The sequence below is a fragment of the Oryza brachyantha genome, chromosome 1 (assembly GCF_000231095.2).
Source record: "Oryza brachyantha chromosome 1, ObraRS2, whole genome shotgun sequence".
NCBI lineage: Eukaryota > Viridiplantae > Streptophyta > Magnoliopsida > Poales > Poaceae > Oryza > Oryza brachyantha.
Genome location: NC_023163.2, coordinates 32452027 through 32466524, shown reverse-complemented (window position 1 = coordinate 32466524; position 14498 = coordinate 32452027). Strand labels below are relative to the sequence as shown.

Below are 14498 nucleotides of genomic sequence, written 5' to 3'. Positions count from 1 at the left end.
TGAAAATTAGAAAAGCACTTATTGAATCCATGTATACTTACACCCATTTGGGATCTGGAGCACCACAATCGGCACAAATTTTATTTGCTGGTTGGTTCAAAAGATGCTCTAATCTCTCTGCTGTACCAACTGGACCTGGCACCGATCATGGAAGTCGCTTATTATTGCAAAGGACAAATGAATATGTAGCAAGTTCATCTGATTTCTATACAGGACAAAAGGGAATTTAGCTTCATCTATCTAGGAACATGGTAAGCATTTGATTTTCTATACAGGATAAAACAGCATTTAGCTTCGTCTATCTAGAAACATGCTGAGTATTAACGGAGTGGCAGGAAGCATTTCATTCAAACATGCTGCTTAAAGTTGAAATAAATAACAGCAGGGAACAGCAAGCTGCGTAAATGACTAAATGCTATTACCTCCGTAGCATTGTCTAGATTCATATGGATGTTAATAAATCTAGAAATATATATATAAACAATATACATTAATATATAGATGAATCCGATCATAGCTAAAATGTCTCACAATGTGAAACAGACGGAGTAGAATAGACTGTACGATCTACAGTAGACAATTATTTGTTCTACCCCAATGGATTTTCATCCTGACGGTTCTAAAGGAGAAAAACTTCCAGTTCCACATGCCAAGGCTACACGCAGAGAACACAAGAAGAGAACTGCAGAACGGGGAAACCTGGGTGATTGCGGTTGTCATTGGCATCCATCTTGGTAGCCATCCCGCAGATTTTCCTACAACATGCAGAGGGGATAGCATCAAACACCACCGAGTCAGATCACCATCCGTGTGAAATGCACAATGCAAAGCTCATCGAAACAATTTCTTTAAACGAAATTTTACCAAATCGCAACCGTCAGCCGCAGCATTTGGGGCAAGGAGGAGGAACTCACCTCGTGTTGCGCTGCGGCTTGGGGCTATCAACGAACTGGTGCTGGTGCACGGGGTTGTGCCCCTCCATGATCTTATTCCTCTCCTACATCACAACCTCGCGATGGGAGGGGACGAGACGAGAATGTGGGGATCCATCATCACACAAACACACACACACCCACCACCTCGCAATAATAAAATCGGCGGGAATTCGATTGGATTCGCGGGGGGTGCAGCAGCTCAGATCGAGTGGATTAAAGAAATGCAGCGGGAGGGAAGTCTTCGTCTTCGGCCGGCGATCTGCCCTGCCGCCGAGGAGGATTTGGTTTGCAGCGTCGTGTTCTTCTTCTTTTTTTATTTTTTTGTTTGTTTAATCTTCTTCCAGCTGCGCCTGCGTGGATGGCGAGCGATGCGAAGGTTTGGGGTTAATAATAGGAAGCGGTGGATGGAGGAGGCCCATGGGCAGCAGAGGTTGTTTTTTTCCCGGTGAGCCTCGCTGTTTTTTTCTGTTCACTGACTGTAACAGCAAAATGTTTCTGGAACTGCAGAAGTTTAGTGTGCAATAGGTAGGTTTTTGACCCATTGCTGAGTAGTTTTTTAAGTTTATAGTATTTTTTTTATAACATGCTACGGATGCAGATGCTCGTAACATGTGTATATATACCCCTATGAGCATGCACACATACATCCTTCATAAGTTGAATACCGAGTTAACAAATTTTGATATAGATGTAGTTATCGGCATGTTTTAAAACAAGTGAGACATTAGAAGTGTTTCATTCTTGATGGGTACATTGGTAGTTAGCTTTCAAACATCGTGTCAAATGTATGATATGAAATGATGAATATGTTCCCTCACACGAAGCTAAATACATTGTTTGATTAAGCATGCTGCGTAACACGATGGTAAGTGTTTTTCCCAATAGCATGCGTAAATAATACAACAGCTAACCATGTAAATAGAAATCTTGTCTATTTACATGTTGTCTTGAGTATGGTATATCTACACATGTTGCTTTAACATACGTAATATGTAATTTATGTAAACAATTATACTAAAATTATTAAACCTGACTAAAAACACACATGTACAACATCAGATGATCTATATATAAGAATTATTTATAGAACATAGGAGTACAAACACAAAAATATCAATATGATACGTATTTGATCCAAACGAGGCCATATATGTATGTAGTGTCACTGTTTGACATAACAATTGGCCGGATATGGATCTTCTGGGCGGATGCAAATGGTAATAAAACCATTTCCATTCCTCATGGTAATGTAGAGTTTTGTAGGTTGATATGCCTAGATTAGGTGAATGTATAAATCCCTATGAAATTTAATAGAATCTCCTGTGGAATATAAAACCCCAGATTTATCCTCTAAGAATCTATTTTCCAAATAAGCACTACACCCTTTGCAAATTGCAACATCTGTTTACAGAAAAAAAAAGTTTGCATTTTATTTGGAGGAAGAATTGGCAACCGGAGATTTCTTGAGAGAGATAATTAGCAACTGGAATATATGATCATGTTCTTTAGGCCCTATTTTTTTTCATATAGAGATTATCGTAACCTGGATTATTGAGTCAGATTACCGTATGCCGGATTATTAAGCTAAAATAGAAATAAATGATAAAGTAGATAATTATTTTAAAGTATCCAATGACAGCGCATCTAAAGGTAGATAAAACAATATCAAATCATCTTCATCTTTACTATTTTCATAACAATTTTTTATAATATTTGAACGTATATTCGTCTATTATTTCAAATTATTTAACATGTATCCATCCATGTATCCAGCATTAAACATATTCATATATTATTTTAATATATTTAACATATATTCGTCCATATATCCCACAGAAAAGCGCGAGATATCATCTAATTACTCTAATCATTTATACCCTCGAATAGCTATCTTAAGAACAAGAAAAATCCAAAAAATCGTAAAGAAGCGAACATGGCCCAAATGCCTGAGTCCACCCACGTATTGATCCAAACGGGGCCAGATGGGCCGCCCAAACGCACCTCGCGAGGCCCATCTAGCACACTAGCGCACGCACACACTAGTCTCGTAGTGGTAGAGGCAGCCAAAACCCCTCCTCGGCCTCAAGGAGTCACGGAGCTCACCCTCCCGGCGCCCTTTGACGGAAGAACCCCCCCGCCCCCCGTCTCGCCGCACGGATCCAAAACCCTAGCGCACTCCGCGGCGCGCGCGACGGCCCCCTCCCCGGAGAGCCGGCTCGGAGATGATGCAGCAGCAGCAGCCGCCGCAGCCGCCGCAGCACCCGCCGCCTCAGGCCGGCGGCGAGTTCTACCGAGGCCCGCCGCAGCCGCCGATGCGGCAGCTCTCAGCGGCGTCCTCCACCAACGTCCCCGGAGACTACCCCCAGCACCCGGGCCACCCGCCGCTGCAGCAGAGCCAGCCTCCGTACGACGGTAACAGTAGCACTCTTTTTTTGGGATTTGGTGCTGGTTAGGTTAGGGGCACAGCAGTCATGTTAGTACGCGTTCTTATGTTATTGTAATTTTGGCTCAATTCAGCTCATGGGGACAATTTCGGCGCTAAAAGGATGCGGAAGCCTGTCCAGAGGCGAACGGTGGACTACACAAGCACAGTCGTCCGCTATGTTCAAGTATGATAAACGCATGAATTTTGCTTACTATGTGCTATTTTTTTTTTATTTCTGCTGCTAACTTCACATGATTGTGAAATGGTCATAAGTTGTTTTTTCTGTTATGTATTACCCTGTATTTTTTTTGGTTACTAGCGCTGATCACCGTTATGTATATGACACGCAGGCTCGCATGTGGCAGCGGGATGCTAGGGACCGACACACGTTGCAGCCGACACCAGCTGCTGTTCTGGATGTATGTTAGCTATTACCTTGCTTGTAATAACCATGCTAAAAGATAGTTGTCATGCCTGCAGCCTGCTGAAAATACGGCCCTTTTGGACTTATCAATCAAGCACTTCTGATGCTCACATTTCTTTTGTAATTTTGATTTCAATACACCACTATGATATTGATGGGCTCTGCAATGTCAGATCTTAAATATTCATGAGTTAAGGTTCCACCTTCGAGAATATTATGCAGTGAAATTGTTAGTGTCTTAGACAGAAGAAATCTATTGCTGCATGAATGGATTATCGTATTTGGATTATTCAAACTGCTGTTGCTCCATGGGTAGACTGCCTATCAGAACTGTTGCTATATATGAGCATTGTAAAGTGTCTGGATGTTATTTTCCTAGCATTACAAATCCTCAAAGGTACAAAGTAAAACTGACAGTGCGCAACGGATTATCTAGGTCTTTAACTCTTCAATTTCATGCAATATTTGACGTACAACCTTCTTTGTCTTGTTCCTTTTATTAGTTAACTAAGTGCTGCTATTTTGGTTAAGGTTTTTGGATTGGTTACTGGGTAATGCTACCATCTTAGATGAATGATAATTAAGTTGATGAGTTAAGTGTTAAATGTTGATGATTATGAAATTATCCGTATCCACTGTATATTGAATACATGACTACCCAATTTGCTTGTTTGGTATCTGGATATTCTGAATACCTGATTAACGTGGCTTTTTTTTTTCAGATGTTGCCGTCTGTTGCATACCCAGATAATCCATCAACAAGTTTTGCTGCAAAATTTGTTCATTCATCAATAAACAAGAACAGGTGCTCTATTAATCGGGTGTTGGTAAGTTATATGATATCCATTGTCTGTGCTTTCCTAATATTTGAACTGCTTTTTTTAAAAAAAATTTCAAAGAGCTCCACCAAGTTTTGGCTAGTGAATAGACATTGAAGGATGGCAATACCTTCAGAATGCTGAAAACTATAGAATTAATCTAACTTCTAGCCTTCTAGGTGATCACCACTGTTCATCTTACTGCTGAGCTTCCTTTTATTCTGAAATCTAATTTTATATTTATCTCTTGGCAGTTATCTTACCATTTGCATTTTAAACTAATACATGTGATGATTTATGTTTTTACTTGTCGTCGACCTTTTGAAATTTGGCGGTAGAAGAATCATTAGGCCGCGTTCGTTCGGTTAGCTAAGTAAGCCAGATTCCCTATTTTTTCGTGCGCACACTTCCTGAACTGCTAAACGTGTGTTTTTTGCAAAAAATTTCTATTGGAAAGTTACATTAAAAAATCATATTAATTTTTTTTTAATTTTTTTAATTTATAATTAATTAATCATGTACTAATCTATTACTACGTTTTCTGTATGGGTTACTTACCCTACTACTAACACGGCCTTAATGGCATTACAACTTTAAAATATGTCACTTCATAGTTTACCCTCTGTTTGAAAAATGTTTCAGTTTTTTACTCCAGCTAGCACAGAGGTTCAGCAACTCCATTCTAAAGTCTCTTTATATTGTTGTAATGAACCTGAATTCCATATATTATGTACCATATTGATGCTATTAGACTATATGTGCTTTCTCCTTTACCCAATATGAGTCTAATGTATCATTATTTGTGCCTTTGTGGATAAAGTGGACTCCCACAGGGCGTCGGCTTATTACAGGATCGCAGAGTGGTGAATTCACCCTATGGAATGGTCAATCTTTTAATTTTGAAATGATCCTCCAGGTATTCCTCTTTTTTTTTAATGCAGATTTACAGTAATTGCTATTAAGTTTGGCTTATTTTTGGAGGAATTCAATAAATAGGCTCATGACCAAGCTGTAAGATCAATGATTTGGAGTAACAATGAGAATTGGATGGTCACTGGTGATGATGGTGGTGCAATCAAGTATGTTGGCCTTTTAAATGTTTATCACTGTCTCTGTCATCCTGTTGGATACTGGCCCTTAAATTATCTTGTTGATCTTTTCACTGACCTGTCAAGTGCACGTTTTGACTTTCCTTTGCAGGTATTGGCAAAGTAACATGAACAATGTTAAAGTGAATAAAACAGCCCACAGAGAATCAGTTCGTGACTTGAGGTGATGGCAGCCCTGTGCGTTTTTTTCTTTACGTTACCTTTACCAAGCTAATGTTCATTCTCTGTTACAATGCATATTTTAAACAGCTTTTGTAGAACAGACCTAAAGTTTTGCTCCTGTTCTGATGACACTACTGTGAAGGTTTGGGACTTCGCAAGATGTCAGGAAGAAAGATCATTAACTGGTAATGTTGCCGTACTTCTCTATGAGCCTTAACTACTTGATCCTCCATGCTTGGATTTATTGCATGATGTATTTTTTTACCCATCAAGTAACCTGAATTTGCCTTCATACTCAGCCAGGCCATGGTTGGGATGTTAAAAGTGTCGATTGGCATCCTACAAAATCTTTACTAGTTTCAGGTCAGTTATTATACTTGCTAGTATAATGAGCTTATTTGTCCAGAGCTGATTCCATTATGTTGTGTTTAGGCGGTAAAGACTATCTTGTCAAACTTTGGGATGCAAAAAGTGGTAGAGAGCTACGTTCATTGTATGTATTTTTTTTATCACCCATATTACTTTGCTAATCTTGAAATTCAGCAATACAGCAGCACATGATAACTTGATGAGCTAATTGCAGCCATGGTCATAAAAACATTGTACAATGTGTAAAGTGGAATCAGAATGGGAACTGGGTGTTGACTGCCTCCAAGGACCAGATTATTAAGGTCAATTTTTTGCTTGTGTATCCTGTTCTGTTCATCCTTTCTTTTTGCAAAGAGCTCTGTTTACACTGCCTTAGTTTTCTCATTCTTTTGACATGCTTGTGCTAGTGAGGTATACCATTGGGGCTCATACTTAACATTGATGCAAAACTTTAATATATCCTTAGGTCACATGATCAAAAAATCCCAGTTAGTCACAATCAGCATGATTAATAATAAGTTATTGACAAAGTTTTATCTGATAGTTGCAGCTAGAGTCTAGAGAAGAATTACTCCTTTCTCCACTTAGGTGAATTCAATGTAATAGTTTCTCTTTTCTTAAAAATAAAATGTTATAGTTCCTTTACTCCTTGCTACAATGGACCTTGATGAACAAAGCATATCTGCCTAGTTTTAGCTGTCTCTACATATCTACTAAGACACCTTTTCTTTCTGGATGATGTTTCCTCGTTTTCCATTAGCATGCTTTTCAAACTGTTAAATAGTGTTTTTTTGCACAATAAATAATTCTGTACAGAAGTTTATTAAAAAACCAAATAAATCTATTTAAGTTTACAATAGCTAATACATAATTAATCATGCACTAATGGCACACCTCATTTCATGTGGCATGAAAAATCCATTCAAATCTCCACTAAAGAACAGTTCCTAAAAGAACTACAATATATTAAAATGTTTCTCACTTGCTTAGTTAATGTGTTTTATGCAGCTATATGATATCAGATCCATGAAAGAGCTTGAATCCTTCCGTGGACACAACAAGGATGTAACTGGTATCTTCTCAATACAGAATTTAAGCTTTTAGTTCATTTGTTTCATTGTAATCACGATTCACATCATGGATATCAAACTATTGACTGAATTGTCGTGTAAGAAATTATCATATCCACCACTGCTTATTTGCCATGGTTTTATTGAATAAATGATATGCTCAATTAATGTATTTATGCAGCTTTGGCATGGCATCCGTTTCATGAAGAGTATTTTGTTAGCGGGAGCTATGATGGAGCGATCTTTCATTGGTTGGTTGGGTAAGACATCAGAAATGCAATTAAAATAAATCTTCTAGTTGCATGGTATTTTCTTATCCGGTTGGAACTTGGTTCTTGTTTAAATGTGAGTTTGTAATGTTTGACCTACTCATGGCCTGTGTGTATGATTATCTTAGTTACTGTGTGCTTAATCTGTCTGATGAACACATTTATTTAGTTTTCATGTTTTTTCTTGTACATTTGACATTTCGCTTGCTACATTTTTTAGAGGACTAGTAATATATTATATACCCATGCATTGCAATAGGCTCATATAATTGATGGACTGCACAAGTGCATATGCTCATAGAGAAAAGAAACACTTCTTTTTTTTAAGAAACCACTTGATTTTTTTCTGGTTTTTTAGAAGTGGTAGTTTTTGCATGATGTGGGGTGGGGAAGAGGACGGACGACTCCGTTTTTAACTTGTAGAGATATACGGTTTTTTGTAAGCTACAAATAATATCTCAATCTTGATTAAACAGAAATTTCTATTGATTGGCAGCCATGAAACTCCACAGATAGAAATAAACAACGCACATGACAATAGTGTGTGGGACCTTGCCTGGCATCCTGTCGGTTATCTACTTTGCAGGTAATTACATAGGTACAGATACTGTTTGAGTTTGCAGTTTAGATCTATGCTTGTATTCTTGAGTATTCTCATTCTTCTGAACAATTTTACCTGCTATTTTTGTTTCTATCCTTTTATCTCATTATGCCGATTGCCGTGCAATGCATTAGATTTCACTGATACAATTGTCAACTTTTGTTCAGTGGGGGCAATGATCATGCCACGCGATTTTGGTGTAGAAATAGACCTGGTGATCTTACCCGTGATAAATACAACAGTGGACAGATTCAAGGTGGCCTTTTAATTTGGTTGATCTTCTTTCTTGGTTTATTCAACTTCTTGTTCTATTCATATTACAAAATTACTATGAGTTACTGCATTCCTTTGATGGATTATTAGTTACAATTTGATGAACATTACTTGCTCACTTTGTGCACATATGTGCTTAGTAAAAAAATGAACTGGACAAGAAATGGTTGCTGCAAATTACAAAATGCTATTATGTTTCAGGTTACGGTGACCAACATCCTGCTTTTTCTGGTCGTGCTATGGGTGGATTCCAAATGTCTGAGCCTTCAACAACACGTGGGCCATTTAATACTGGATTGTCACGAAATGAAGGTACAATTCCTGGCATTGGGGTTGCAATGCCTCTTGATGGATCCGACCATGGAGAACAAAGGCCATCGATACCTGGCCTTCCACCTGGGCAACCTCCCTTGCCGCCTGGTCCCCATCCATCTCTTCTAGCTGCTGGGCAGCAGCAACAATATCAACAGATGCAGCAGCAGCATCCTCAATTTCCACAGCAGTTAACTTCTCGTCCACCACCTCCAAATATGCCTCAGTTGCAGCCCCCAGCACACATGCTTCCACATGCTCAAGGATCTCGACCGCCACTTCCTCAGCTTCCATCAATGCCTGGTCCCTCACCAGTGAATCCACCACTACCACCTATGCCTCATCCAATGGTAACTCACAATTACCTTATTTATGTTCTTCCTTTTCTCTGCATGATATTATCTTGCAAGTAAAGAAACATGTACTACGTTGTGTTCAATCTATGTGACAGCTGATATGTTGATTTTGATATTTTCAGGCAATGCAAGGGTCATCAAACCAGATGATGCCTCAAATGCCGCAGCACTTGATTGGCCTGAATCAGCCGCATCAGGGTCCTGTTCCTCCCAGCAATATGCCTCCAATGGGTGGCTTTCCAAATGGAATGGGAAATATTCAAGGTGCATCTCCCATGGGTGGCATGTATAACAGGCCTCAGGGACAAATGGCTCCACAAGCACAGCCACAGATGACACCCATCCCTGGTTTGAGCTCATATCAGGTAAAACCTGCCATTACATGTCAATAAAACCTGCCATCACATTTTGAGCATTGTTTAGTGATGGTGCTGCTTGTCGATCGATCATTGCAGGTGGGTATGGGCAACGTGGGCCTTCCACCGCCACCACCGCAGCATCCACCGTCTCGTGGTTCAGCACCACAATGATCTCTTGTAACCCGTGCGATGCTGATTGGAAGCCTTCTATTTTCCATGCGGTAAAAGTGTCGAACATTAATCTTACTCGAGGAACAGACGTTGGTCGTCGGTACAAGGTCTCCGGCAAACCGAGATAGATTTCTTGGATAATTGTAGCTAGGATTCTTCTTCTCGTCATCGTCGGCTAGGATGCATTTTGCTGCCCTGATGTACGGACAGTGCTGTAACAAACATGTCCACCGAACAGTTTGTTTCTGCTCCCTATTCATGCTGTTTGTGTTGTATTAGTTCTAATGCTACTGAGGTTTTCAACATAGACGGAGGTAGCCAGCAGATTTGAACAAGCAAATCATTTCACTTTTACTGTTGTCAGGCAATGCCTTTCTTCGATGAAATTTGTTTGAATTTTATGTGCACTGGGTACTGGGAATGTAGCACCTGAATACCCGAGACAAATTTCCATCGGAAAGAAATACCCAAAATACCTGAGACAAATGTACTTCGTTTCGTAAGACTTTAGGTTTATATAGATACTAATGAATATATATACATATATAATAATATATACAAATTAGATATATATAGAAATTGTATATATTTATTAATGGATGAATATAGATAATCTCAGAAAGTTTTGCAATAAAAAACGGAAATAGCGGTAGTTATATGTAAAAATGTCTCCTTAGCACGCACAAGTATGGAAACATGGAGTTATCGTTCAGTATAAACAGGAGTTTCAGCAAAATGTGCAGAGCTATGACTGCCTGGTGCTTATACTATGCAACGGAACTGGCATCTGTACCAAATCTACTGGCGCCACAGACACTAATACTATACAGAACGAATCAAAGGCTGTACTGAACTAGAATCCAGAGAGAAGTTCGTCGGAGTAAGAGTCGGACGCATCCATGGTGGCTTATAGGCGCTAATGGCATGATCCAGGTCAGCTTCCCTCATCCCTTCAGCTTCATTAAGGTCATCATTCTCCTTGGCAACCTTCCAAGAATATCCAAAGCAAACAGAGCGATTAATATGTGCTTAGTCAAAGAATCTGACACAGCTAATAAGGAAGCAAATTAATGGGATGAATGTACCTGGACAGGTCGATGAAGAAAGGTTGGAAGAAACCGAACCTTGCAGTACTCGTTGAACAGAATGGTTAATACAAGCAAGGGGATGGTGGCGAATGAAGCTCCCGGCTTCGACTTCAACCCAAACAGCCCTAGCATTGTTATTTGCATGAGTATGACCGAAAGGAAGATGTAGTGATGAATATTCGACCAATATTGTCCACAAGTGTCATATGTGATTTCATAGACATCTTCCATCTGCTCAAAAGATAGTGAACGAAGAATCACTATAAAACAGAAGGATCAAGTTTGCATGACATAAAAAAAAGTTTGCAATGCTGTAATCTGCTGGAGGCCAAAATGAATAACATTAATACGAAACTTACTTTTTTAGATAATGAAAGATTTATTGAACAACTAGCTAAATGCAACTGCGTTGCAAAAAGTTATCGAAAATAGCAAAATTAAGGCTGGTTGAAAAAATATTTTTAATTAGTTGAAACATGATTGCATGTGTGTTATACTGTGTTTAAAATGTACAAAAAAAAATCTTTCACCTGAAAAAAACATAAACAAAAATACCATGCTTAGAATATTGAGTTATAGAGCTACGCAAGTAAAAAAACAGCTAGGACATTCACACATGTTGTGATGATATAATGATCCACATAACAGTGATGGTGGTGGTAGTAGCAGACTCAGCACCAGGCACCACCACCAATGTCTTTTGTAGTAGTATCGATATATGAAATTTTACAATGAAACTTAGTTTTTAATTAACAATATATTGCTAGCTTAAATCAACTTGAAGTCATTAAACAACGTAAAGTCTGAACAGCAACAAGTATTATGAATATTACCTGGTTGATGTACACTGCATAACCAAGAAAAAAGTAAATAACAAGAATTGGAAGTAGAAGAGGCGCAACTACTGCATAGACCATTCCAATCAATACTGCAAGGGAAACGATGGGCACAACTCTGTAGTAAGGGAAGCCGTAAAGATATGGCTGGTCACTATGTCCAATTGAATGTGCCTTGAAGAACTGCCATGTAAGCAAGCCAAACTGAAGAACCTCCAAAGAAAACCCTGACATGCCGTCCGTCAAAATGTATGTGATGAAGAAATCTGACTATAATGCAAGCAAGTGGATTAGTAATTGAATGGCTGTCATGGAACATGGATTTGATACAACCTTTTTTATTTCTTCACTTACCTGTGCAGAAACAGCACGAGCCAGACGGCTAGGTATGTCCTTTGGATGTGTAAAGGATTCTCCTATCTGGTGGAGTAGAGAACCAGAAAGAACGCTCAAGAAGAAAACATTCCCTAACAAGAAGTAGAACACCATGTTGCAGGCCTTGATTTCCTTCTGACATTTTGCAATGCATCCCTCAAATGAAGCCATGCCAAGCATCGCGAAGGGAATCAGGTAAATAAAGCCATTCAAGATCAGGCTTGGAAGATACCCAGTTACAACAGAATTCAAACCTGGTCTGCAAGATGACAAAGCATCACCTGTAAATGCTTAAATTGCCTAATGAATCATGATATATTGAAGTTTTGCTCACTAACATAAGATGTACAGCTCTAGCCGGCGGAAACCATTTTTCAATTTTCTCAAATTGCACAATCCCTTGCACAGCTGTGACTGGGATAGTGAAGAATACTATGAGCAGAAATGCAGTAACGAGAACACCGAGTTTGTACACAGCAATACGGCAGAAAGGAATAGCCAGATTTTTCCATATTGCATCAGTTGGTTCAGGAGCATATGTAGTCACCAACGACAGAGGATTGACATGCTGTTGCATTTCGGCAGCTTGTGCAGCATCCAGCTGCGATTTGAATGAGACAAAAGCAACAGGCAATTCCTGGAGTTGAAAACGAAGTTAGTGTGCGATAGGGAAAAAATATATGGATAGGTGATTTTATTCTTTCTATTTCACAATACCAACACTGAAGATACTATTGGCACAAGCAGGTGGATTGGAGAATACATGAGATTGCAGTACCTTTCCTTTAAGCATATTTTCACACTGTAGAAGGCGGATAGACTGATGGACGTCCTTTAGTTTTTCTTCCAGTTTGTGAATATCTATCCCTTCTAATGTCAACTTAAACCAGATCCACTTCAAAAAGTTGCATCTTCTGGTCTCTTTTTTTCTCTTAATCTTTTTCTCAAGGGAGGTTGCCAACTTCTGCAATGACGCAAAGGCACATTCATGATGCAATAGTCACTACGTATGGCACATTACAATTTCTACCTTGAGTATTTGTTACTCACATGAAGTGCCTCGATGTTTCCTATGTCGTGTACTATTTGATACGATTGGTATGTCCGGTAGTGTTTTGAGAAGAAGTGGTCAGCACAACACCCATAACTTCCATGATCTGGGCATAGTGGAATTCCTCGAACTAAAATTGTAAATTGGTCAGGCCGTTTCCTGTGAGACTTCAAATGTGCAATTCTTCTACTGGACATTTCTTTGTACTCCTGGTTCAAATATAATTCAGGGTGCCAATGTCACACATGTAAAGTGCTGAAACAAAATCAAGAATACCTGATTCGGATAGTACATAAAAAATATCAAAGTATTTTGAATTGCTGCACAATAAAAATTTCATGATCGATTTTCACAACTGAACAGGAAAAAAGATTTTATAAACACGCACCTTATGAAGCAAATACACTACATAGAAGGATATGAAACAAAGGCATGAGAAGTGCACCCAAAGCCTGTCGTGACAAATAAGCCAGTTAAAGAGTTTAGCAGTATACTGAAGCAAAACAGCTTGCTCTAAAATCCAAATAAACCTACAGCTATTTTTAATCTTCAAAGGCTAATTAATTTACAGAGTTATCATTTACATTGCAAATACAACAGAAGAGCAATTTATAAATGTTTGCTTTACAAGCACTCCACTAATCTATAAGCACTACTCTGAACTCTGAAGAATACATGGACAAGGGTGAAGTGAAGCTGCTGCAGATTTACTAACCTGTTAGAACCCCTTGCCACATTGGATACTGTGAAAAGTTCCATCGAATTTGACCTGGTGGAGTGTGGTAAATCTTCAGAGGAATAATTTATTGGTGCAAGGATGAACAATCCAACAATCGAGCACACAGTGAAGCACTTGATCCTACATTGTTACAAAGAAATTAGAAATACTGTGTGCAAGCAGATTAACACTAGCAACAAGAGTAGCTGCAGATCAGCAGAACACATGTTTACCCAAATTTGAAGAGGCGGACGACGACGAGCGCGTCGAGGCCGTGGCGCCGCAGCACGTCGTCCTCGGAGAGCCGGAACGCGGCGCGGATCCACCGGAACGACGGGGTCAGCCGCCCGTGGCCGAGCGGCAGCCCGCCGCCGCCGCCACCACCACCACCACCACCAGTGGCAGAACCACCGCGATCACCGGCCGCCATACGCCGCGGAAGGTACACCGGCGCGTTGCCGGGCTGCTTCTTGAGAAGGGAGAAGAGCGAGAGCGCCACCAGCGCCAGCCCCAGGTTGATCGCCGCCGACGCCAGCAACCCCTCCGCGTCCATCCGCGCAACCTCTGCCTCCTCGACACCACCACCAAAGCATCGCCACCGCCACGGACTACTAGTAGATCGCCAGTGTTTGATTGGTGCGCGGCCGTGCTGGCCGGAGCCGGCGACGTGGCGGCCGCAGGAGCCCCGGGGCGAAACGTGGCGCGGCTTGAGCTCGCCACGTCTGGCTCAGCCGCATGGCCCAGACTCACTCAGCTTTGCCTCGGCTCGGCTTGTTT

General features: G+C 40.1%; 3 protein-coding genes across 3 annotated transcripts in view; 1 reads left to right on the top strand and 2 right to left on the bottom strand.

Annotated features, from left to right (window-relative positions):
• LOC102709805 (probable ADP-ribosylation factor GTPase-activating protein AGD11) overlaps positions 1-1304 on the bottom strand; it is a 3943-nt gene extending 2639 nt beyond the window's left edge. Inside the window, exons 1-3 of the mRNA XM_015836906.2 lie at positions 915-1304; positions 700-755; positions 42-135 (exon numbers count right to left, since the gene is read on the bottom strand). Of these exons, the coding sequence (XP_015692392.1) occupies positions 42-135; positions 700-755; positions 915-982 (218 nt within the window). The 5' untranslated portion in view covers positions 983-1304. The remainder of the gene's footprint in view (positions 1-41; positions 136-699; positions 756-914) is intronic.
• A 1708-nt stretch (positions 1305-3012) lies between these two features.
• LOC102709526 (flowering time control protein FY) lies at positions 3013-10128 on the top strand. Its single transcript, XM_015832823.2, has 18 exons — positions 3013-3347; positions 3453-3544; positions 3711-3779; positions 4507-4611; positions 5423-5518; positions 5599-5681; positions 5803-5874; positions 5961-6058; positions 6177-6236; positions 6306-6366; positions 6457-6544; positions 7251-7314; positions 7494-7572; positions 8078-8167; positions 8350-8438; positions 8657-9117; positions 9246-9488; positions 9579-10128. Exons 1-18 carry the CDS (start codon positions 3158-3160, stop codon positions 9651-9653), a joined length of 2115 nt encoding a protein of 704 aa, XP_015688309.2. The 5' UTR covers positions 3013-3157; the 3' UTR covers positions 9654-10128.
• A 347-nt stretch (positions 10129-10475) lies between these two features.
• Positions 10476-14322, bottom strand: LOC102701959 (CSC1-like protein At3g54510). Its single transcript, XM_006645323.3, has 10 exons — positions 13955-14322; positions 13719-13862; positions 13392-13455; positions 13003-13212; positions 12731-12916; positions 12291-12589; positions 11932-12211; positions 11575-11847; positions 10739-10972; positions 10476-10640 (listed from the first exon to the last, which is right to left on the bottom strand). The coding sequence occupies exons 1-10, from the start codon at positions 14272-14274 to the stop codon at positions 10476-10478; spliced, it is 2175 nt and encodes a 724-aa protein (XP_006645386.2). The 5' UTR covers positions 14275-14322.
• Between the last annotated feature and the right edge of the window lie 176 nt (positions 14323-14498).

Coding starts and splice junctions, on each gene's coding strand:
- LOC102709526 (XM_015832823.2), top strand. CDS start 3,158: ATGATGCAGCAGCAGCAGCCGCCGCAGCCGCCGCAGCACCCGCCGCCT. Junction 6,237..6,305: donor AAAATCTTTACTAGTTTCAG/GTCAGTTATTAT, acceptor TGTTGTGTTTAG/GCGGTAAAGACTATCTTGTC. Junction 8,439..8,656: donor CAACAGTGGACAGATTCAAG/GTGGCCTTTTAA, acceptor ATTATGTTTCAG/GTTACGGTGACCAACATCCT.
- LOC102701959 (XM_006645323.3), bottom strand. CDS start 14,274: ATGGACGCGGAGGGGTTGCTGGCGTCGGCGGCGATCAACCTGGGGCTG. Junction 13,863..13,954: donor GTCCGCCTCTTCAAATTTGG/GTAAACATGTGT, acceptor GTAACAATGTAG/GATCAAGTGCTTCACTGTGT. Junction 10,641..10,738: donor TTCTTCATCGACCTGTCCAG/GTACATTCATCC, acceptor TATTCTTGGAAG/GTTGCCAAGGAGAATGATGA.